Source organism: Schistocerca cancellata, chromosome 2 (assembly GCF_023864275.1).
Source record: "Schistocerca cancellata isolate TAMUIC-IGC-003103 chromosome 2, iqSchCanc2.1, whole genome shotgun sequence".
Classification (NCBI taxonomy): Eukaryota; Metazoa; Arthropoda; class Insecta; order Orthoptera; family Acrididae; genus Schistocerca; species Schistocerca cancellata.
Window position 1 is genome coordinate 1091525145 of NC_064627.1, and position 27030 is coordinate 1091552174.

The following is a 27030-nucleotide window of genomic DNA, read 5'->3' on the forward strand; positions in this document are numbered from 1 at the left end:
GTGATGGAAGACCCTCTTTCTAAAAGTATATGAATCTCAGATCTTTGACTGTGTCACAAACTGTAAATATTTGAATCTGAGATCTGAAGACTGCATCATAAAATGTAAACTTCTTAATCTATGTATTGCAATAGCAAATTGTTTTGATGTGTAATCCATTTATGTGACATTGTTCTCTCAACTAAATATAGAAAAATTTGTGTGGATAGTAATATCAGGCAATAATATACAACTCTAGAAAGTAAGGCTCTGAGTTATCCAGAAGACTGGAAAAAAAACACTTTTTGCAATCTGTTGATGATGGATCAAAAATAAATAAATAAAAGAAAATAGATGCCTGATAGCGTAATACACATCTATTTCCTATTGACATCCTTTGTTTTCTGTGAGAGATGTAGGATTTGAACCATTTTGCAGTGTTTCCTAGTACAGCATAATATTCTGATTTACTTAAAATGTTATTGTGATTTACACAGTCAAATGCCTTTGGCAGATCACAAAATATACCAGTAGCTTGTGTCTAATGCATTAAGTACATCATCACTGTATGTGGAGGTAGTCTTCTCAATATCGGAATCCTTTAGAAATACGAACTGTGACTTGGATAATATTTTATTGTGTTCACATTGTTAAGAAGATGGCTGTTTATTATCTTTTCTAAAACTTTTGAGAATGCGGGAAGAAGTGAAACTGGATGGAAGTTTGATGGTATGTCTTTATCTCCTTTCTTATAAAACAGCTTAACATCAGCATATTTCAATCTCGCAGGAAATGTTCCACTGATAAAAGACTGGTTACCTAAATAACTTAAAATGTCTTTAAACTCACAGGCACACTGTTAATCAACTTCGTTGATGTATTATCATAGCCACTGGAATTTTTTAATTTTAAGGATTTTGTGGTGTACAGTACTTCTACAGGGGTTGTGGCGGTCATATTCATATTAGTGTAGTTGCATGTAGTGACTGGTCTGAGATATTCCATGGCAGGAACTACTAAACCTGACAACCTCATCTTTTCAGTAAGAGTTCTGAAGTGCTTATTGAAAAGTTCAGCAACACTGCACACATATGTTCCCTGTGTATTGTTTTTTTTTCTTAATGCTATGTGCTCCTCTTCATTTCTGGTTCTACCACTCTCCTCCTTCACTGTATCACATACTGTCTTTATTTTTTATCTGATGTGACTATTCTTTTCTGATAACGCAGTATCTGAACGAGCTAGAAAAATTGATTCAGACCTTAACATCTATGTTGGAAACTGATTTCCAGTGGCTGTGGTATTCAAAATGTTGTCATCCCTAATAAGTATTTGCCTCTATTCCTAGCTCCTAGGAACAGTGCTGGGAAGGAACAATGAGCTCCTCACAGTGGGTTATAACAGTCAATATTTAACAATGTTCAGTTTCCTAACTCTAAACTCAGTTTCCTTAAGTTTTATCTGTTTAAAACAATTATGCTGTTGTATTACATTTTTATCAGTTTATTTTAGTACATAATTTACTTGTGAGAAAACTGTAAATATCAGTCATTGGGTATTAATGACCATGTTATTATGTGCAGTTAACTCAGTCAACAACTGGATAGTGTTGGACAATAATGGGTGATTTTAAATGTACTTAAGCTTGCTGCTGCTTAGTGTGTAAAAATCTTTTTGTGTCTACATTTCTACATTTTTTTCAATGTGGAAATCATATCCCTTATACCTGTTCTACCTATGTGAAGGACACAGTATTCTTTAAGACTGCTGAAATGTTTCAAATGTGAGTCATTACTACAGTACCAAAAAGCACTGCCTGTTCTAAGAACAAATTGATAATGCACTGGAAAGATAAGTTATCATAAACTTCATTTAAGAGTAGGAAATTATAGTATTATAGATGCATCTGGAAAGAAAATTGAAGGTATTGTAACAAATACTGCTTTTTTATTGACATCAAAAATAGATTCAGTACAAGAACAGGAGAGTGAAACACATGAAGCAGGAACAAAAGTGTAAATATCTGAGATTCAACTGAATATTTTGTGGTAGACTGGAACAATTTCAGGAAAGACTGGCTTCAGCTCTCTATTACCATACAAATTTCCATGGACTGACTGGCTGTTTTTCTTTCGTTTTTTAATTTAAAACATCTCTCATTTTCTTAGCTCTTTTCAGAGTTTATATTGGGGTACAGACATTGATAAAAAAAAGTCACACTGTCATAGTGTCACATAAACAAAACAATAAAAATGGATGACTTAATGACAATTTATGAAAATTGTAAAAAATAATTTATGTATTGCACTTCCTGACCATTCAACAAGATGACAGTTTTAATGAATGTGAACAATACATTCCTCCTCCACGTCCTGTGGGCCCTGTTATTTGTACCTTTCATGAGGTAAAATTCAACAGTTGAGAAGAGTAAGAAACAGTGACTACACTGATGCGAGCAGTCTGAATTGACAAGTGATTGAAATTTTATCCGAAGGCCACCAAAAACTATGAAACTGACACCTGTCAGCTCCATATATGTCACATCACAGAAGTTACGTCCCTCAGATGATGCTGTGATGATACACAGAAAAGTAGTGTAATGAGATCAGTTCACACACGGCAGTAATGCAGTCGGTTGACAGAATCCACCGGGAACCACACTGCTCTAGCCGCCACCTCCTCCCAGCTCCTCTTCATACTGCTTCCTGAAGCAGTCACCAACAGGGAAGAAGTCCCAGCATCTCTGCTGGTACATGTTCCAGACATAGGTCTCCTGACCAGTATATTCTGTGTCTGGTTTGTTGATTAAGTGCATCAAAAAGAACCTGGGAAAACAGAACATGTGTTTGGCAACTACAACAGATAAATGTATGTCAAACTACAGATCTTAAGACATGGCTCAAATGCAAACAATGCTGGACAGTTTACAGATACATCAATCAATATGCAAACATTCAAAAATTCTTGAAGAACACATCATTACTACACAAAAGTAACTCAGAATAATTCAATTTATTTTTATGCTTCGATGCACAAACACATTAAATTTTTTGAAAGAAATAATTTTCCTGCTTAAGCTGTTTTTATTTTATTTATTTATTTTTTAATTTGAAATGTGTCATGATCAAACATCACGTCTGCAGCAATTTAAATGATGGGCCTAGGTGATGCACACACCATGGCAGTGAAGTATGCTGTCGGCTAAGGCCATGCAGCAGCACTGGCTGATAGAGCTTGCTTCTAGCAGTGTGTCCAAAAAATGGGGTTTTTCTTTGCACAATGACATTGTGTGTGACTCGTCAGCTGCACCCATGGAAAGATGATGGTTCGATGGACACATGTACTGCTGACAGCATATAGGAGGCTGGTCTCTTGGACCTGGGATTTCTGTACTATCTTAGTACTTAATATGGTCTGTATCTTTTATGAACAGCCAAATAATTGTGAATTCTACTGGCTAATCAAAAGATTTTTGTATGCAGTTTTTAAGATTTTTGAACAGTTTGTCTGGCTGGAATGTGGCTTTAGCTCGAGCCAGCACATGGGCAGTGATGATGCCTTTATCTAACACAGTTGCAGAGGTTATGCTGAGAATGTTTGTACAATTACTCCACATTCATAAAGCTAAGTTGATCTTATGCTTCTGATGTGTAATTGTGGCAAGGTGTTCATTTCTGTAGCCAGTGATATTTGAAATGATGTGTTAAAACTGTAGCTGGAGGAGCCTTATTTGAGTAACTGAGTAACGGTTGCTTTTTGAGGGGGCTTACTGTGATAAAAGATATTTTCATGGTGTAATTTTGCTGGCACGATCCACAGGTACAACTGCATTTTGTGGAATTGTGCAACTGATAATAAGGTTTGTTAAAGAGGCTGGAGCAGGGCTTGACTGTCAGTGACGGCTGAAGGAAGTATTCAGTAGCTCTGTACATATAAATGTGAAGTTGTGATGAGAGTATTATAGCCTATGTATGTTGTTAAATATACTGCATGTGTAGCACAAGTTAAGTGAACCTGCAGCCCAACTGACATTACAATTTTATTGATTGCACTGGTGTTACAATTTTAATTAATCTTAATCATTGATAATTCAACTCACATTTAACTAAACTTACATCCAAGTTCTGGTCTCACTGATTTGCCAAATTAATAGAGTTAAAGTTGTGATACCACATCTGGCATGAATTATTGTACAAGGTTTACAACTTTGCTTCTGCCGTTATTTTCCCCCCCACCTTTGAGGCTTTAATGAAACAAACTGGTTAGCCACGTATCATTCAAAGTATTTTCCAGGTGATAGTCTGAGGGATGTCTGGAGAATACAGCGGGTGGGGTAGGACTTCTCATTTTATCGTTTCCAAGTACATTTTGACCTCTTTTGCATCATGGGGTCGAGCACTGTCATGCTGCAAAATCACTTTATCGTACCTCTCGTTGTATTGTGGCCATTTGTCTTTCAATGCTCTGCTCAAATGCATTTGATAACGAGCACCTGTGATTGTTTCATTTGTTTTTAACACCTCATAGTACCTGGTCCCACCAAATGCAGAGCATGATCTTGGAGCCAAGAATATTCAGTTTGGCCATCAACGTGGAAGCATGGCCGGGATATCCCCATGATTTTTTGCATTTAGTGTTATCGTAATGAAACCATTTTTCATCCCCGGTCACAATGCGATGCAGAAATCCCTTCCGTTTTTGCATCTGAAGCAACTGTTCACAAACACACAAATGCTGTTCAACATCTCTTGGTTTCAGCTCACACGGGACCCAAGTTCCTTCTTTCTGAATCATGCCCATAGTGTTGAGATGTTTTGAAATGGCTTACTGTGTCACTCCCACTAATTGTGCCAATTCTTCTTGAGTTTGATGCGAGTTTTCACTTAGCAATGTCTCCAATTCTGCATCTTTGAAAACATTCTCTCTTCCACCACTGTGCTGGTCTATGATGTTAAAATCACTGTTATTGAAGCATTGAAACTACTCACAACACATTCTTTCACTAATAGCATCCTTACCATACATACTTGAGAGCATTCGATGAGACTCAGCTGCTGTTTTCTTCATATTGAAACAAAACAGTAACACCTCCCGCAAATGACAGGAATTAGGCTCGTAAACTAACATTTTCAATCATGAACAACTTTATGATGGAGACACAAATCGACTCATGTTTGAATGAAGTTATGTTGACCAAGGTCCAAGCTAACTGCCTGACTTCTGTGGCCTGTTTCTTTCGATCGCTACTTACCGTTGTCGCCACATATTGGCAAACGGCAGAAGCAAAGTTGTACTTTTTACTTAATTAATTGATGGTCAGCTGAAAATAATAAGGTTAAATGATTTTACTTAAATTGTTACAGGTGAGTACAGGAAGTGCACCCTAAATTAATTATGTTTAAATGATTTTCATGATCATTCAATAATGAAATTCCATGCATGATCCATGGACAATAAGTCAAAGTCATTATTGTCTTGAGTTTTTGTATTATTCGTGTTCCTCTTTTAATTCACGAAAATTTTATGAAATAAAGTATCTTCAAAAACAAGGTTGAGTTATGGCTCAATGCAGCCTGACCATTTCCCTGTTCCACTACAGAAACAAACACTTTATTTCACAGGCAGTTACCTAAAATTACCCCATTATCAAGCAGCCTGGTGGTAAAAACAATAAAAAAAAGATATGGGCATTAATGAATAAAGCTGCCCACAAATTTTTTTATCAGTTTTCCACCCCCATTGCTCAATAATGGCCAAGGAGGTTAAATTAGCTAATCATTATTAAAATAATGTGTTTATTTTAAATAATAATTAGCTCAAGAACAAAAAATGAGTTTTTCAAGAAATCAAAGTAATTAATTTCACAACTTTGAAAATACCAACTTATAAGAGGGTAAGGTACAACTAGACACTTACATATAATTTGCTAAGTTATGTTCTTGTTGTACATGAGTGTCAAACCCATGTGGTACTTTATCAAAGTAATCTTTTCCAATACCGCAAATAAAGCAGTTTGACTCCATGTCTTCTTTTACACTTTCCAACTGATCTCTCAGCTCACCAAAAGCATCAATGATCAAACCTGTAGCAAGAGAAAATGTATTCACAAAAAGTTCTCACTTACTTCATTGATAGCAAGAAAATTGTGTACTTCACAATCATTTATGTAAAAAATGCTGTTTCTGGGCATAATGTGCATGTTTTCCCTTGCATAAGATGTTTCAGTGTTCATGTAATCAGAATCTTTATGCTGAATTCACAGTAATACAAGAAGTACAAAAAAGTATAGTAATCATATGAAGTACCAAAACATTTCTACAATACAAATTCACACATGACTAAATCACTACTCATTAAGTGCCCTGTATACACAGAAATGTACATTTCCTTGAATTCAGAATCATATCCAATAATCACATATTTGTTTGAGCCATGTACTCATACTCAAATACTATAAACAGTCCTGTTGGCAGCTTACTTTGTAAAAGACTTTATTGGGAAAGGTTATTTATAGCCTGTGGTCAATGTCTCCTACCTTTGCTATAAAGACTGCTGCTCATCACACTATTATCACCAACACAGCTTGGCCTCAAGAAAGAAAGTAACACAATTATAATCTTTTTTAAATGTGTACTATTATGAGTTAACGTGGTTGATGGATTCAATTGTGGGTCTTGTTGAATACGCTGAATTATTACTTAGTGCATTAAGGTTTTGGAACTAAGTAAAAGAAACAAGTCTGTAGTCAGAGAAATAAGCAATGTCATGAATGAAATATTGGGAAGTATCAAAGATTACAAAATGTCTGCCAGCCATGCGGTTCTAGGTGCTTCAGTCTGGAACTGCGTGACTGCTACGGTTGCAGGTTCGAATCCTGCCTCGGGCATGGATGTGTATGATGTCCCTAGGTTAGTTAGGTTTAAGTAGTTCTAAGTTCTAGGGGACTGATGACCACAGATGTTAAGTCCCATAGTGCTCAGGGTCATTTGAGCCAACAAAATGTCTCAAGCAAAACTGTATTTGAGAATGTAAGTAGAATGTAACTGTAATGAAAATAATGATGATTGTGTATTAGAACAGAACAGAATGACTCTTTATTGCCACATGATATATGATATACAATAAGTCAAATGAAACATTGGTGATTCATCAGTAAATACAGTTGTACGACTGCATAGCTGTATATAAAAGAACACACAGATATATAAAAAGAGTGCCAATACGCGTGCGTGTGCACACACACACACACACACACACACACACACAGAGAGAGAGAGAGAGAGAGAGAGAGAGAGAGATTACAACACAAAAATCTAAATTGGTACAACATGTATGTTTGTTTCTTTCTGAAAATCTATTGTAATAACATTTTGTTTTTAAGTATTTTTCAATGTGTCTGATTTTGTAGTTTATATGACAGATAGCATAAGTATATATTTCCAGATGAACATATTCACATGTAATCATCTAATGGACCAGTAGCTAGACAGAAGACAGAAGTGTGTGAACAAAGGCTTTATGGTTGTTACAGTCTTCAAAACAACAGTTAATGAAAGTACAAGCATATGGAATAGGTTCCCAGACATGTGAGTGACTGAAGACTTCTTAAGAAATACACCGCAATACAGTGTGCTTGATGGCAAGTGTTCATCAGTGACAAGAGTTCAGTCAGGAGTGCCCCAGGGAAGTGTGACAGGACTGCTCTTGTTCTCTATATGAGGTCTGTTAGTAAAGTATCCAACCTTCCTTCCTTCTTTTATTTATTTATTTTCCAAACAGCTGACGGATTTGAATTTAGCACACTTCCATGAGCCAACTGTGAACCTTCTTGTGCATGCATGAATTTTTTCCCACCTGTCAATAGCATCAGTTACTGGCAAGCAGCAGTTGAATGAGTTGGTGTGTAGTGCTTGTGTCAGTTTTTCATTGCAAGGGAAATGATTGAACGACTGGAGCAATACTACTGCATCAAATTTTGCCAGAAACTGGGCAACAGCCAGGTGGATACTATTCAAAAGATTCAGACAGCTTTTGATGATGATGCTACGGGCATCACACACATTAAGGAGTGGTACAACCAGTTTACAGATGGCTGCACATCAGTGGAGAGTGAGCCACACTCCGATCGGCCATCAACACGTTGAAATGATCAAGTAATTGCCAAGTGAATTCTGTGCTGATGAGGGACTGTCGTGTGATTATCAGAGGAATTGTGGAAAAGGTGGGCATCAACATTTTTTCGGCACATTCCATTGTGACTGAAGATTTGGCCATGGTGAGAGTGTCGTTGAAATTTGTGCTGAAGCTGCCGACAGCGGAACAAAAGCCACTTCATGGTGAAGTCTCACAGAAGTCCACGAACAGTCACCCCGACTTCGTGAACACCATAATCACTGTTCACAAGTCCTGGGTGTACAGGTACAACTTGGAAACCAAATCAGTCATCACAGTGAAAGCACTTATGACCAAGACCAAAGAAGGCCTGCCAAATGTGCAGTAATGTGAAATTGACACTGACTGCTTTCTTGACTCCGACAGTGTGGTACACCATGAGTATGCAACATAGGGTCAAACAACCACCAAAGATGATGTACTCCATCATTTACAAGATGCTGTGCAGCACAAGAGATTGGACTTTCGGTCAACAAGAAACTGGTGCCTCCATCATGACAATGTTCCATCACATTCTTCACACTTGATTCAGAATTTTTGGTGGAAAATCAGATTCCTGTTCTTCAACAGGTTTCATACTCTCCTGGTATGGCCCCGTCTGACATCTAGCTGTTCCCCAAACTCAAGAGGCTTTTGAAAGGAACACAGTCAGACAAGAAAAGACATCATGGCAGCTGTGACAGCCAAGTTAAACTTCACTCTGAAAGAGGCTTTTTCAGCATGCTTCCAACAACAGCAGCACCACTGTGAGAACTGTGTGGAGTCCCAAGGGAACTACTTTGAGAGTGATTAGGTGTCCAATGCTCCGGGTAAACCAATTTTTTTTTTTTCCAGCCGAAGGTTCGATGTTTTTGCAACAGACTTCATATACATAAATGGTCTGACAGACAGGATGAACAGCGATCAGAGACTGTTTTGCTGCTGCTGCAGAGGACATGAAATGTCATTGAGTGATTGTAGGATGATATAGGATGACTTAGAATTTCTATTTTGTGAGATGAATGGCAGCTTACTCTAAGTGTAGAACAATTTAAGTTAAAGAAGATGAGTGGGAAAAACAATCCTGTAGTGTTTGAATAAAGTATAGGTAGAGTGATGCTTGACAAAGTGATGTCATTTAAATATTTGTGCCTAACACTGCAAAGCAAAATGAAATGGAACGAGCATGTCAGGACGGTAGTATGGAAAGAAAATACTAAATATTTGTGCCTAACACTGCAAAGCAAAATGAAATGGAACGAGCATGTCAGGTCGGTAGTATGGAAGGAAAATACTCAACTTCAATTTATTGGCAGAATTTTAGGAAATCATAGCTCATCTATGAAGGAGATCATGTATAGAAAATCAGTGTGACCCATTATTGAGTACTATTCGAGTGTTTGGATGACATCAATGCTATTCAGAGGTGTGCTACTACATTTGTTACCGATAGGTTCAATCAAAACACACGTATTTGGAGATGCTTTGTCAACTCAAATCAGAGTCTTTTTTTTTTTCAGTTTCAATATTTTGTTGACAGGGAACCAGCAACTTTTTGAATATTTCATGAAGCATTTATTAAAAAGTCTGCCAACTGTTGCAGTACATAAATTTGGCGACTAGTTTCAAACCAACTGGTTCATCATCAAGCCTGGCCTACTAAGGCTGTACTGAAAATGCCTAATCTTAAAATAAACATCAAAACGGCAATATATGCTTTATAAAATGTCCACACAATTACTGTCACAACCCCCATGTGCCTCATGGCAAGCATTTTGACTTCTTTCCTAAGGTACAAAAATATTCAAAATAATGAGAGAGAGAGAGCGAGAGAGAGAGAGAGAGAGTAACATGTTGAAAGAAAGCTGTATGATGCATGCATGCGACAAGTATGCTAACACAGGGCTGGGAATTTTATGTTCAAAGAAAATGTTATGTGTTTACACACACACACACACAAAATAAAAAAAATACAGTGGCATTATCGAACACAAAGACAAGTTGGTAAAATAAGGGAAAGGTGACAGTGTTGCTGATTTTGGGGAAGTTAGTTGCAAGACGCAGAGAGCCATTAACAGCCTGAGAAACCACTGCTAAACAAGAATGTTCATTTATAAATAGTAGTAAGGAATGAAAATCTGTTATTCATCTAAAGGTGTGTATAGTAACTAGTGAAGTCCACTTCCTGACAAACTACAAGTAAACAGAGAGAAAAGTTCCCAATAGCATATGGATACCACAATGTAATTAATCCCCATTCCACATTTCCATAATTTTCATTTTTATCTATTATGAAATTTTGTTGATATTCAGTTTGGAAGAGGCACGTCAGACTAGTTCTGCTTAGGAAACAGCTGTACTAACTGCAAACTTAGAGGTGAGCTATGCTGTCAACACAGCATCACACCATCTTTTCACCAGATAATCCCATGGAAGTTTGTGGCACTCGATTGAGGGCCCCTGTCTATGTGCAGCTCTCGACCTTCTCTTGATTCTGAAACTCATACTGAGTAGAGCCCTGGGGTGCTCCTGCAGTCTCTTTCCACAACTACTCTCTGATGACAACCACAACTTTCCACGTGCTTAATAGTGTCTCAACATGAGTCTAGCTCCTACTTTTTTCACATGAAATTAACACCTCGGCATGTATGTGATCTGTACGGAATTTCATTGTATACCCACAAAAAAGCCCATACCAAATACAGTTAGTTTTGTGTAAAAAGGAGTTTTACAGGCATGTAAATTTTAACGAATATCTACTGGCATAACATTTCAAAAATAGACAAGTAGTGTTCATTCAAATGTTCAAGAGGTTGTATCAATAATTTTCAAACTGATTGTTTTCATTGTCTTTTAAATCTCACACACATGAATGGACAAAAATCATGTCATATTAGGGTTCATTGATCGAACAGTCTCTCCAATTCTTTAATTTTATAATGCAATGAACGCACGTGACATAATGTCAGTATGTAGAATGAAAATCAGAGAACAGTAGTTCTCTTAAACATCAGATTTTAGATCGATGCTACAATCAACATTCTCATTTTAGTTTTATAAGTGCCTTCAGTCTCTGCTTTGAGTTTTTTTTAATATAAAAATCTTATATATAGGATGTATAATATTTATAGGGAAATATAAATCACCATATTTCAACTTTTTCACTGACCGACCAAGAGGGTATTTTGTCAGAAAGATTACGTGAAGCATGAAAGCACATTTTCATTTCTCTTTTTGGAGGCTATATGTTTCCTTCTGCAAGTAAGGCAATGAAAGAAAATTTCAAATGTACTTCACATTCATGTCCGTTAAATTGAAACTATGATGCCTACCAAATAAATTTTCTGATTACTGACAAAATTCTTTTCACCAACAGTTTATTTAGATTAGTAAAATATTTAAAATTGCCATTACAGATTTTTTCCTCTTCTCATCTATGTGTGCTCAGCCCATTGTTCAGGTGATTCACTGCCTTCTCTCTTCTTACATTCTATCAAAAATATGTATATAGTGGAATGAACATATTTGCTGGAACAATAAGCTTATTTTCGGTTTCCTCAAACAATTTGCATGTAAAGCCCCAGCCACATTAAAATCAAATTCTCATTCTGACCAATGTGGGAATCACTGTAAACTGTTCATCCTCTTTTTCTTCAGCTATTTCAAGAATGAAGGATAATGATAGCTTATTTACAAGAATCACTTTTTCAGAGGCAGAAACATATACAATATAAATACAGAAAAAAGCTATCAATTATAGGTACTAAAATATTCGTAATAGATAAGCTTAAAATCTGCTGCTACCATTAACAATTATGAAAATAACAGCTCAGTGTGAAGGATTGAGGAGGTGCAATCTCAGACTATAGAACAAGGGGACAAAAGGATAATTTGTCAGGAATAATGATAAAGATAGGGCAAGTAAAAGGTCAAGTGTTGTATCTTCATGAAATATGGAAATTATTCTTACCCTGAATGATAGCCAGCAGGATAACAATGACGAAAAAGAAGAATGTGATGTCAAACATGATGCGATATACTTCATAGTCATCACCATCTGGCGGCTCGATTTCATCACCGATGCCTCCTCCAGCCCGCACTCCCTTGTACAGGTGGAACACGAAACACTGCAAAGGAATTATTTTATTGAGAGACACTGTCGCAAATAAAATAACAGGTGTCATCACTGGTGGCAACTAATAACATAAAGACATATTCACAGTAGCAGTTATGAAGCAATACATGAGATGAAACAGAATAATAGGCTCTACTCTACATACTTATTTACATATTCCTACTGTAAGCTTTCGACTAATTTCATTCTATGTAATACTGTGCAAAAAACCTACTGTCTATACTGAAAAGTGTCACGTAAGAAAATTGGTGGTTGCTGAGCACTGCCTCATGAATAAACGTAACAGTATGTTTGATGAAACCGTATCTTGTCCCATGTGTCAACCTGCTGGGACCCATAGTGTGCAACAGTAACTTCAGCTGGGTCAGTGAGTATAGTCTTAGTAATGCATGGGAGTGGGCTCTAAATATAAATACAGAAAACTACAACCAGTCATTTTGTGGAAATATTTGCTTGTTCCCATAAACTAGTTTTCAAACACTTTCAGGCTGTTCGTCATATGGGGCACATGGAAGTTACTTTGAAATTTCAGATTTCTAGGATACTGTGATGTGTTGAGAATAACAAGGATATTTTACACAAATTATACCTGCAGCCTAGCTGAACTGCACTTGTAAATGAACCTCAGAAACTACTTTAACAGACATAAAATATATACTTACTGTTAACATGTCATGGCATTTCTTATCAACTTCTTCATCCTCCTCTTGTACATAAAACTTTCTGAAGAAATTAAAGGCAATAACAGTATAAATGTACACAACGATTGTCAGCAACATCACCGTCAGTACAAGCTGAAACACAGAGAAAAATGAAAACATCAACATTACACATCAAACACACACACACACACACACATATATATATATATATATATATATATATATATATATATATATATATATATATATATATATATATATATAGACTTACCAAACAAAAGCGCTGGCAGGTCGATAGACACACAAACAAACACAAACATACACACAAAATTCAAGCTTTCGCAACAAACGGTTGCTTCATCAGGAAAGAGGGAAGGAGAGGGAAAGACGAAAGGATGTGGGTTTCAAGGGAGAGGGTAAGGAGTCATTCCAATCCCGGGAGCGGAAAGATTTACCTTAGGGGGAAAAAAGGACAGGATACCTGCTGATATTTCCAGCAGAGAGTACGAGTGTAGGACAGTAAATCTTTGACAAGGGCTGTTTGGTTGAATCTGGGAGTGAGGCTGAAGGTGAGGCCTTTGGATAGGACAGAGTTTCGGATTGGGAGAGAGGTTTGGAGGAAAGGTTAACTACTGAATTAGGGTATTGTGGTTCCAGATTGTGTTGATTGGAATTTTGAGGTTTTGGAGGGAGCTTGGAGCTGGGAGTGGGAGATTGAGTAGATGGGAGAGACTGGGTTTGTGTGCAATGAGAGGAGGTTGAGGTTTGTTGGAAAGGTTGTGAAGGGTGAGTGAGTTGCCTTTCCAGAGGTGGGAAACCAGGAGATTGGATAGTTTTTTGAGGTGGAGGGTGGCATGCTGTTCTAATTTGCGGTTGGCCTGTAGGAGGATGCTCTGAACAGCCGGTGTGGATGTGGGAGAGGAAAGACTGAGGACTTTTATTAAGGATAGGAGTTGATGGGTGTGTCATTGGCTGTGTTGGGGTGTGTGTGTGTGTGTGTGTGTGTGTGTGTGTTTGTGTGTGTGTGTGTGTGTGTGTGTGTGTGTGTGTGTGTAGGCTCAAATACTTCATTGGGTTTCTTTGTTTTTATTTCCTATGCTAAAAAAATAGTGATGTTTTCAAACCAACATTTGGGTTGATGACAGTGTTACCTTTTTAATTATCGTTTACTTATTGGTATATCATATGCATTTTGCTTTTATTGTAAAAAAGTGTCACCGATTACTCAGAAATACAGCATAACAGTTAATAGCTCATTGTAGGTTTTTAATTATAGCCTGCTGTTTCCATTTGCGAACTTTACTGATGATGAGAAAGCTTGTTTGATGCCTTATTTTGCACAGAAATTTTTATCAACACATATGTTTTGCTACTGTTGCATGTATATATACAAATAAACCCAGAGAATTATTTTATGTGTAACTGATTGTGAGATAAGTTTTAATAACAATGAGAACGAAAATGTTAGTTATAATTTTGGTGAAAAACTCTGCTAGAGTTACAAAACTTCTTTCTACTTCCAAGTAACCCTTATTCTCTTGAATTTCAGTTTTCCTTTATTCATGTTACAATAAAAGCCATAATGATCTTATACATATTCAAAAAGTGTTTGTATTTCTTTAGATTTCCAAGTAACTTTACTCAAAGAAATTGTTGCAAAAATTTTGTTAAGATTCACTACAAAATTTTTAACACATCCTGTACTATTAACTAAAACTTCAGTACTGGATATAAATAACAGTAGCCTTATTGCATTCAGTTGAATTATGTCTGACACGTGTATAATGAATTTCAATGATTGTCTCTTTTACATCTGCTCTTCAGTCAACAATGTCTTAATTTACTAACAAAGTAAACTGTCTTTAAATCTTACACAAATATCAGTTGTAATGCAAGGAATAAATTAGCAGTAAGTGACTACACAGTACCTGTTTTCCATTGTGTGTTACTGACTGCAATATCGTACGTAGCGTCTTGAAACCCACAGCAACATCTAACAGATGTGCCGCAAAGAAGAAACGGTTGAAGTTGCCCAGTATTGAAAATGTGAAGTACCACAAGCTGTACAGGAATGACTGAAAATGGAAATTTGTATTAATGCTGGCATAAATGTACACAGTTCAGGTTAAATGTGTTGACACATCAAGAAAATCAACACACTTCCAGACAGAGCTAAGCACAGGTGCTCATCTTATGTACGACATGTCAAGTTGTGGATACAAACATTGAATGGAATTAATTGTTTCTTACCTATTTCTTTTTAAAAGGCTAGAGCTGTAGTATACCTATGTGTAACAATGAAAACAATCAATTATTGACAAAATTAATTAATTGGATAGATAAAAAATCTACTCAACAAGTGGAAGCAGGACACATACATAAAAGGTGGTTGTTACTGGAAAGCTTTTGGAGCCAGTGGCTTTTCTGTAAGGCAAAAGGGTCAAAGGGGAAGAAAGAGGGGTGAAGGAAAAGGACTTGAGAGGTCTAGGAAAAGGGGTAGATTTTGGGAAAGTCACCCAGAACTGTGGGTCAGGGGAGACTTACCATAAGGGATGAGAAGCAAAGACAGAATCAGTCAGTCAGTCAGTCAGTATTTCCTTCTCATCCCATACAGTAATTCTCCCTTGACCCGCGGTTCTGTGTGACTTTCCCAAAATCTACCCTTTTTCCTACACCTCTCCAGTCCTTTTTCTTCACCCATCTTCCTTCCCGGTCGACCCTTCTGCCTGAAAAAGGAGCCATTGGCTTCGAAAGCTTTCCAATTACAACAGTCTTTTATGTGGGCGTTCTGCCACAGCTTGATGAGTAGATTTTTTTTATCTATTATAAGAATACCTATATGGTCATAAATATAAAGAGAGGCTAACTGGCCACTTCTTCAGCTGTTTTAGCAATGAGTGGTTAAAGATATCAGTTTCTTTGACCATAAGATAATTGATCAAGTGTGCAGGACACATGTATTGGAAGATGAAGGCCTTTCAAATGCATACAGAGAAGGACACAATGAATATTCATGAGGTTATTCAACTCATAAGTGTTTGTCATTGAATTACTGGAAAATTTGAATTGTTTGATGTTCATAGTATAATGCCAATTACCTCACAAAAGTCTACTTTATAATTTCAACAACAGGAATACTTTGCAGTTCTCCATACACTATTCCCAAATGGATCAAGAAGGAAAGTTTTGATTAATTTGTATTCATGTAGAGGTATACAAGCAGTCATTGTTCTTGTGTTTTTGATATCTGAACTGAACATAATTATGCCATTACAATCCTGCAGGGAGCAACAGTTCATTTTGTGTTAGGTAGTAAATCATCTTTTTCTATGAAGTCCAATGCACATGCAGCTGCATATTTTAGCACTTGACACATAGCTTTTCTATCTTGAAAACTGACTTTAATGTACAATAGTGAAGGACACTTTTTGGTCCAAGTCGGCTGTGAAAAGCTGTAGGAGTTGAAACTATGGTTAGAAAGGAGGGGCAGGTCACTCAGAGCTCATGATGGGACATGATGCCCTGGAGTGCCTGAGGAGGTAAGGCATGACACTGTCCACTACATCAAAATGACCAATGGTCTCCCCATGGTCTGCAGAACGTAATGTTTGGCTCAAGATCATCTTAAAATTGCGAACGCAGAGTTCGACAGTATGATTTGTGTAGCTGTAATGCAGCCTTCCAACAGTCCCTGGTCCTCACCACTACATTTGGTCCCAAAGAAGGGTGGTGCATGGCCCTGAATGCTGTAACAATACCAGACAAATGTCCAGTGATGTTGTTACGTGACTATAATTATGCACTGAGTGGTGCAGCTATTTTTAGTGTCTTAGACTGTACAAAAGTGTACATACAGATTCCTGCAGCTGAACGAGACATTCCCAAGATGGCAATCATCACTCCTTTCAGCTTGTTTGACAGCAAATTTATGACATTTGGACTCAGGAATGCTGCTCAAACATAACAACACTTCATTGACTCGGTGCTGTAGGGACTTATTTCTTCTTTTGTTTACCTGGACAATATCTTAGTTTTTTTGGTCACTAGCAGGGAAACATTGACAGCTTTTAGCAGAAGTATTCAAGAGGTTAGAACACCATAGCATCATCCTGAACACTGTTAAATGTATCTTTGGCCAGTCCCAAGTGGTTTTCCTAGGGCACAGGCATGATTGCTACCATTACCAGGGAGGCAGGGAGGGTGGAAGCCATCTTATGGATTTCATGGCCACATATGGCCAAGGAATTGCATTGGTTTCTTGGCATGTTAAATTTCTATTGCCATCGCTTGTCACACTCTGCTCAGTTACAGGAACCACTAGTTGCAGCACTCACTGCTCCAAAGAACAAGGGTAACTTGCCTATAGCATGGACTGATAGCATGTGTGTGTCATTTGAGGCAACCAAAAAGAGCACTGCAGGTGCACTACTGGGAAACCTTGAGCCAACTGCACCTTTGGCACTAGTAGTTGACACTAGCCAGATGGCAATTGTCCATATGACAGAGAACTTCTGGCCATTTATGAGTCTGTCAAATACTTCAGGTCCCATCTAGAAGCTTGCGGCTTTATTATCTAACCGACCACAAACTACTGACTTATGCCTTTCACCAGAATAATGCGAACTGTTCATCTGGGCAACACAATCAACTAATGTTCACCTTGCAGTTCAGTACAGATGCTTGGTACATCTCCAGCACTGACAATGCAGTAGCTGATTGCTTGTCTCAGGTCAGAAGCATTACTAGCACAACTGATTATGCTAAACTTGCTCCCGCTCAACAATCAGATCAACAACTACAAGGACTTGTATCAACAGGCACACGGTATTCAATTGATGACTCATCTAGTGACAGATCATTATATTTGGTTCAGCATACAGAAAGATTGCCATGAATGGGTGTTGATGTAAATGCCAATGCAATAAGACTACGCCACCACATGCAAGGTACTGATAGGAAACTTTCCAATCAAGATAACCTGTTTCAATCACGTACATATTGATGTCACTGGTCCATTGCCGCCATCCAGCAGCCAACGTTACATAGTTACAATGACAGATCGTTACATGTGGTGGCCTAAAGCTGCACCAGTGGACAGCATTAAAACAGAAACCCTGCCTTTCACTTTCATATCATTTTGGGTGTTACATTTTGGTTGTCTTTTACACATCACAACAGACAAGGTGATGACAATTTGAATTCAACTCTTTTGGTCAACTGGTGAAGTTTTGCAGCATAACTCACCACAAAATGATGAACTATCATGCGGCCAGTAACAGTCAGATGTTGAGGCTTCCACGAGAATTTGTGGAAGCCAACACTCTGTTATAAGCAAGGGATGATCAAACAGAATTCCTACGCCAACTGCGAGAGTACATGGCCTGAATCCACCCCCACCAGCCTCACTGACATGGTACAGCTACGACCTTTGTGTACCGAGACTTAAAAACCTGTTCACACATCATATTATGCACAGAAGGCATCAAACCTTTGTTGCAGCTGACATACTCAGGAACCTACAATTTAGTCGCAAGGGGGAGACAAGACAATTGCCATTTAAATTAACGGAAAAGCGACTACTGTTTCTATAAATAGGGGTTAAATCACCTATGTCTTTCAAAAAGCAACAATGCTAGAGCTTCCAGGGTCACAGCTTTGCTCGACAACTGCCTCATCACTGACTCCACACCCAATGGTGCAGATTACAACATCAATGGACTGTCAACACATCTTTCGAGATCCACTCACGTTGTCCACTTTCCAGCTTGCTGTTTGGAATAATGTTCCGCTTCCATGGGGGCTGATGTTGTGACATCATGCAGTTATAAAGTGTTGTATCACATGCGGCATGTGTGTGTTTATAAATACTGCGCCATCAAACATTTCATGCCAGACACCAGAGGTGCTTTTTATATATAAGGTTCATTCAAACAAAACCTGGTCATTGCATCTACCTTCACCTTACACATAAGATGACACCACGAAACTGCAGGTATGGTGGCACCATCTACTGGTAGAGAGACTGACGCGTAGGCACCATTTGATGCTACACAAGTTTTCGTCCTCTACCGAACATGCAGGCAAGTAAGCAGGAACAATGAAGATTGATTCAATTTTTGGTGGTGGAGGGAGTTGGCAGCCATGAAATATATCAATAGTGAGTACAATCTGAGTCATTCAATTGTTGTGGAATGGCGCAAATGATTCCTTGAGGGGTGTGAGTCACTGGAAGACAATGCTCGTCCTGGACCAGATTATCATATCATCACACTGGAAATGGTTGTGGAAGGGAATGCTTTAGTCCTGGACAACTACAGAATCACCCTGGACCTCTAAAATAAGCTATCTCGGACATCGTTTGCAACGGACGTCGATGTATGTGACTGGGTCCAGGCCTGGATCCAACAGCAGCCTAACAGCTTCTTCAAGGATGGAATCGACTGGCTTGTGTTGCAATGGGATAAATGTGGCAACAGTTTTGGTGACTATTTATGAGTATGTATACTGTGTATCAATACATTTTTGAGTTAATAAAATCATTACCATTACTTTGCACTAGTAACACACACACACACACACACACACACACACACACACACACACACACACTGATTATGCTTTTTATATTTTGTGGCCTACATGCCTGTAATTAGATTGTGCATAGTTACAAGATAACTCTGATGTTTTGTTCTCTGCATGTTATGTAATTTTGAACTGCAAGTGCGCAACAGTTGAACAGGCCAATTTATTTTCTGTGTCTGCTGTGACTGTGATCAATAAAGCTACCATTAACTGTTCAAGGGAGTTTTCGCGTAGTGTGGTTCCATCATATCAAGTTCACGCAGGTTCCAATAATTGAATGACAGTCTGCACAGTTTGTACCGACAGACTACCTTTCCTGCCCTTCAGCTCTTACAACTGCAGTCTCGTTTCTGAACAGATTATATATTAACATTTTGCTCCCTTTATTTAATCCCTGCTTCTTTTAGATTTTCAATTCCAGTCGATAAATATCTGGAATGGAATAACAATATAAATTATGTTATATTACTACTTACCACATAGAGCAGACAATGAGCAGTGAACAGACCCGTTTACAAGTAGACTGTTGATGTTTTTTAGCTACTGGAGAAAATCTTTTGTTAGATAAATATGTCTGAGCGTTTCTTCATTTGAGAAGGATGTTGTTCAATAGCTAAAAAACATCCTACAGTCTATTTGTAAATGAGCTTGTCCACTGCTCTATGCCACCTCTGCATGGTAAGAAGCAATCTATCTTAATTCATGTTGTTATTTCAGTCAACACTGTCAAAAGCTTTTTCTAGACCTGCAAATATTATAATATATGTTTATATTATGGAGATGCAGAGTGACAGACAGGCAAAACAAAAAGACTGCTAAACATATGAGCTTTTGGGCAAAAGGCCTTTTTCTTAAGTAAACAACACACACACATTCATGCGAACGCACCTCACACACGACCACTGCCTCTGGCTGCCTCATTGGCTGAAGACAGTGGTTATATGTGTGTGTGTGTGTGTTTGTGTGTGACAGAGAAAGCAAGAGAGAGAGAGTGTCTAATTTAGAAGAAGGCCGTTTGGCCAAAACTTCACGTTTAGCATTCTTTTTGTTGAGCCTGTCTGCAACTACACATCTCCTCTATATGGTAAGTAGAAATCTATCCTTTTCATAATATTGTCATTATTCCATCCTGGATCTTCCATTGTTTGATAAATGTAAGTTTCTCTCTCTCAGGCTATCTTCTAAGATACTTTGTTGTCAGTATTGGCTTGTGTGCTCCTAAATTTCTTCATAACCCACAGTGATTTTCCGTGATGAGACATTCTAAAAGTCTTCCCAATCTTCTGTAAGTAATTTGTGTTAATATTTTGCAACAATGACTTATCAAACTGATGGTAATATTCACACCTGTTACATTTGCCTTACAACTGGAATTATTTTGTTTTTCTTGCAATCTGAACATATTTTATCTGTCTTATGTATATTAGGTACAAATGGAATGGTTTTATCATGGTTGGTTCACCGAAAGATCTTAGTAATTTGGAGGAAATATCATCTACTGCAGGTGCCATGTTTCAGTTTACATTTGTATATACATCTTCATATACATCACGGAATGCCAGATTTATTACAATATTTTTATGTATGGATTAATGCTTCAGCTATATTAAAGATCTTGCTTTATTTGCATTAATTCCAGCACCACATACCATTTTCAGGCACCTCTATGATAACCAGGTAACCGCAATAAGACACGTTGTTAGAGGGCACAATCAAACAGTTGCCTGCAGTTATGTATTTCTTCCTTCCTGCTTATGACCTTGACTGTGCTAGCACATCAACATCACGTTAGTTGATCTGCTGGCACTGTAAATATCATATACAGAGAGGAAGGGATACATCATCATGGACGTCAATCTGATTGTGCATCCTATTGAGGTGTTCTATGGTTCTTAGCCTGTTAACTGCATAGTTGTCCAGTTTACCATAAACAGACCTTAAGAAGATGCACTGTAATGCTGAAATTGGTGGAAAATTAGGCACAAACTTTAAATACAGTTGAAGGATTCAGCCATACATAAAGTCAAGTTCCTGCTTAGGTCTTTTAGTGCTCTGTCCCTATGAACATTCAAATACAAGGTTAAAAATTGTAAAATTAGAGAGATTTGGGAACTTATAACAGTGTACATGAGATCATTATTCTGGTGCAGTAGTCATGACGAGAACAAGAGGGGAAAATGCTGTGACCATATGGTGGATTTATAATGTGAATGTAGTTGTAGAATTTTTCTGAAACCCTGTGCTATACTGCAAATGTCCAGTGGAACATAATTCAAATTACCAAAACCAGTACTTACATTATCTGTTATTGTTACACCTGATTTCCAAATCTGGTACCTCCAATCAATATTTGCAATGCTGGAAAAAATACACAATGGATTAACAAAATTCTGAAAATCTCTGTATTTACATATTTTTAAAGGGAAAGAAACCAAATATACATCTGCATAGGCCTGCTACAATAGTTCATTTTCAGTTTCAGCACTTCCTGATATGTGCTGTCATTAGACATGCACTACACATGAATCTATTCTATTAGCTAGTGCTGTGAGCTTAAAACTGCAATCTCAACCATACTGCATCTTTCTTTCATTCTGCCGTAGAAAGTACTCTGTAATGACACTTCCTGTAGTTAAAACTGAATGACACTCATAATGACATTCTGATATTGAATACAATATTATGTTGAGTAGGAACTGCAAGATAGAAGTACCAAAATGGAAAAAAACTTGAACTGCATTGGAGGATTCCTCACATGGCAGACAGTAAAATTTAATGATGCTAAGCTGAGTCCTGATCTGACACAAGTCAAAAAATTTCATTGCCACTCAATATTATGTCCCTGGGAATGTAAATCTTATATTTTATGAATCTCTGCATTCTTTTTCCTGTCTGTCATCCTCACCACTAACACTACCTCACTACTAGTAGTAGTAACAACACCACAGTTACCATTAACCATGATGACAACAGGAATAACAATCTGTAAGGATTTGCAAATCACTCTGCTTGTGGCCACATAAGATTTGACTGCATAAGCATTTCGCACCCTTTCTGGCAAGCTACTGTCGTTCAGATAACTATTTTCATTCGCTAGAAGTATTTTACACTAAAGTGAGCCTTCTCCTTATCTGATAAATATTTGCTCATTAATGACAGTAAGTTGCAATGTACATTTCTTAATCCACTGTAGCTTGAGCATTCAAATGAACATTCTGTTTTCTCATTCTCCTTTCTTACAGTTCCAACAACAGTATGACATGACATGCATCCAACCAACAGCATTTGTTGAAATTTTCTGACATACAACTGATTTTCCATAAGACAGAATACATTTTAAGTACACTACTCCAAATTTACATTTTTGGTTTTGTATCAAAAGATTATCTTTTTATTTTGTACACAATGAACACCCTTGTGAAGATAATATAATTAGGTCTTAGTTGCAGTGGAGATACACTGAAATGAGGAATGCCACAACTAAAGAAACACTTACAAGTTGATGAAGCCAGATCCTCCTTCCTCTTCCTGTGCACTGAAAGATGTCTTCTCCATTCCTAGTAAATTACTGATGGAATCAAAATCATATGTCTCACTGTACTTTTGACGGACCTTTTTCTTCACAAATTTATCCCAGTAGTTAACTGGGAATGACCTGAAAAGATTAAAAATTTGCAGTCACAGGACTATGTTGTAAAGTAGTAAAACAGATGAAGTTAAGTCCAAATATGTAATGTTATTCATAGGAACAGAACACCTATGACTTTTTGATAATACCTATATTATATATTAACCTGAGACTTGACACAGCTCAATTTTTCAACATAATAAAGTGTAATGCCAACACTCCTCAAGGGTATGCAATAACAGAAATAACCAAGGGAAATTTAATAAAAAGTACTTCTATCTCTAGCTGGACAAGTTCGACAAAATGTAGAACTTAATATTAATTCAACTCACAGGAAAGAGAATGAAATCATATTGAGGCAAATTTGTGCAGTGTTCTGAAAGAAAGCTGTTATAAAGTCAGGAGATTAGTTTAAAAATAGGACACAAAGGCCAAGCTACATAAAATGAAAATCTAGGATATTTTGCTGTTGCCAAAGAATGTTTGGGGACCTAATGTCAATTTAAAAAAAAACTGTGTCTGCCCTTAAATATTGTTACAAGGGAACCCTACAAATAATGACTGAATTTCTATTGAAATGGCTATGTACATTCCATGCAGAGAGGAAATCAAACTGTACTTTCAAGCGTCAAGTTGTGAAAGTTCTCATTTTATTAAGTGAAGTCCAAACTGGGGATTACTATGTACATAATTTATGGTGTATAAGGAGTGCATCCTTCAAGGGTTCCAATATTATAAAATCTCTACAGATTCAGTAAATACATTAGACATGCAGAAATAGACATCACATACAAATAACAATAATATGATCTCAGACTGCCTCTGTGGCTGAATGGTTAGCATCACTGCCTTTGGTGTTTGATTCCCAGTATCTCCTTAGATCTTAACAGGTCTGAATCAGTGGCAAGTGTTGACAACATCACCTGGCTGTATTCCCGTAAGGGATAAACTCAGGTCTCAGGATCTACTCAGCTTTGTGAGGCCAAATGAGAAGCAGCCTAAATAAAGAAGCAGCAGCACTATCAGAATTCATCTACTGGCAATAACTGCTGGAGATATTGGCAAATGATGATCACACATCTCATGATCACAGACCGCACCTTGTCCTGCCTTGTGGGTAACAGTTGGGAACAGGCGTAACCCATAATTGGTGTTTTATTTATTTTATATATGATTTGCAGCACCAGTACTAATAAAAATTAACTCACAATATAATGAGAATAATACTACATTAAAAATTTTCAGAAATATATTCTTACAGAACACTGAGGTACAAATCATTTAGCACCTTACCCACAACAGTATGCTTTTCATAAATTAAACATGAAATGAGACACACAAAAGGGTGCTATGGGAGAACCAGACTCCCAAAGAAATGCAAGGTAGTGAAGGTAGAGTGTGACTCACAAAACTATCTGAAAGAGACAAACATCCACAGAATGGTGTGTAAAAGCATGTAAAGGCCCTGAAAGTCTGTTATGCACTTCCCACAAAATATAGGCATCTGGGTTTGAGTCCATGTTCAGGGCACAGTTTTAACTTGTCACGTAAAATCAAGAATGCACATACTCGACAAAGTAATAGAATTCCTTCTCAGTAACATGCCTCATGCTATGGAGAACCGAACACATCCTCCTATGTCAATTCTTCTCCTACAGCATCTTGGGAGGGCTTCTGTGCTTTTTGTACAGAAACTTAGATTTAGTGTACAAGGTGTGCTTTGGTAGCACAGCCTGCAAAAGGGAGGTACCCCAGTCTGGAGGACAGTTTTAACTTGCCCCAGTAAACACACCAAAACAGTGTAGAAGAATTACATATCCCAAAGCACTGCCGTCTATCAAGTTCAGAATCATTGTTTTATGTTCTTTCCACTTCCATCCTCATGTTTATGTAAAGCTTATATAAAGTCATGTTTATCAAACAAAGGTAATCAATTTTCTAAAACTTACTTTGCAGATATCACCAGCTTGTCCCAATGGGATTTTATATCATCATCCTCTGGCTGCTCAACTATGTACAAGCCATCAAATTCCAATCTCCTGGCAATTTCTTTCTCTCTTTTGAATATGGCCAGTGGTACCTGTTGGTTTACAATTAAAACTTGGTTTAAAAATGACACTAACTGAATATTTAGAAAGAAAGTCAGAAGATTATCAATACTAGCTAATTAAATTAAAAATGAAAGATAAAGTGAAATATGATCCCTTACACAATAAAATATTTATGCCACAAAATACAGATTCATTTATTCTCTTCGCCACACACACACACACACACACACACACACACACACACACACACACACAAGCCATCCACTCAGCTCATCAGCTTTCTTTCCCTCCATTACTACTGTGCAACATGAAACGTCTTACGCAAGGGATTTCATTTTCTATTCATGGCCATTGAAGTTTTGAATCAGCAATTGCAAATTTGGCATTATGCTACTGACAAGCATGAAAAAGTATTTGATGCCATACCATGGCACAGATATAAGTTATAAGTAATGATGTCTTGTAATACTAATAATAACTTTATTCAATGTTAAATGATTTTATGAATTTGCCATTTCATAATGAGCGAATATACATACACATTTTTTACATACATTTTATAGCAAACTGTGATATGGCAAGACAGGTTTATCAGTAATTTAGTTATATGTGAGACTCTGATTCGGATTTCACCATTGCAACTAACACCTGTCAGGTGATTACATTTAACAGTACTAACAGACTAGTATTAAGCCTATACAAAATTATCTTTATTCTGTACAATGCAGAGATACTCATCTCTTGAGCAGCTTGGGTTGGCAATCAATACCCTTTTAGTCTGGTTTTAAATTTTGCTGGAGGAGAGATGTGACTGAACTCCACAATCCATTGAAAAACCTCAGTTCTGCATGAAGTGGGTTTCTTTGATACTATGCATTTCTATGGCTTATGAGATGAAACTGATCTTTGTTTCCAGTGATGTGTTTGTGCAGGTCAGAGCTTGCACTCTGTTTTTGGTTTGGCAGCACAAATTATTCTTACAGCCTTCTTCTATAACTTTTAAAGCTTGTAAAGATTTGCTTGTGTTGAGACACCCCATACTTTTATTCCATAGTTTATACAGGACAACTCCAAGCATGATAAGCAGTCTGTAGTACATGGGTATGATTGCAGTATTCACTAAGCATATTTAATGCAAATGTACTTTTAGCCAGTTTGCTTATCAAAGAGTGAACATGGAACATGTGCATATCCCACTGAAGTGTATTATGTATTTTTATTCCTAGGAATTTTACACGGTTCTCTTTAAAATCAGCATCAGTTCCAGTACAAAACTGTTTCAAAATCAGCAAGTCTGCAGAAATTAAAAACCATTACTGCTGTTTTCTTGGTGCTGACACTGGGATGACTTTCATTGAAGCACTGAATGATTTCATTTGTACTACAGCTGCATAACACTTTTAATTGGTCATAATCTTTATGCTTGCACAAAACAGATGTATTATCAGCTTACAGAATTATCTTTGAGATTGGGGAACAGTATTTCTGTTATTTATAGAAATAAAGAAAAGAAGGGGTCCTAGTACTGAACCTTGAAGAACCCCACAATTCATGTCAGTGTGTTCAACTTGCCATTTTTAATAGTACACACTGCTTTCTCTTAGTTAGATAAGACTTTATTAGATCATGTATGGTTGTGTCCCAATTGATAGCAATGGAATTAACAGGTGTGATTACTGAAATAAGCAAAGTTACTTGTTATTCACATGCTGGCTGAAAAATAGCCTGTTTTCCAACCTGCGTGTGAATAGCACAAGTTTAAGCACTATGTTACTTGTATCAGTGATCACAGACGTTTTGTCCATTGCTGTAAGTGAGATGCAACCCTACAAGTTTATCATT

At 37.3% G+C, this 27030-nt stretch overlaps 1 protein-coding gene across 1 annotated transcript in view; it reads right to left on the reverse strand.

Moving 5' to 3' along the window:
- Positions 1–1904: 1904 nt before the first annotated feature.
- Positions 1905–27030, reverse strand: part of LOC126163107 (ryanodine receptor) — a 737240-nt gene continuing 712114 nt past the window's right edge. Inside the window, exons 96-103 of the mRNA XM_049920028.1 lie at positions 25087–25217; positions 23006–23164; positions 21807–21867; positions 14856–15002; positions 12928–13059; positions 12101–12257; positions 5896–6061; positions 1905–2804 (exon numbers count right to left, since the gene is read on the reverse strand). Coding sequence (XP_049775985.1) covers positions 2645–2804; positions 5896–6061; positions 12101–12257; positions 12928–13059; positions 14856–15002; positions 21807–21867; positions 23006–23164; positions 25087–25217 — 1113 coding nt within the window. The 3' untranslated portion in view covers positions 1905–2644. The remainder of the gene's footprint in view (positions 2805–5895; positions 6062–12100; positions 12258–12927; positions 13060–14855; positions 15003–21806; positions 21868–23005; positions 23165–25086; positions 25218–27030) is intronic.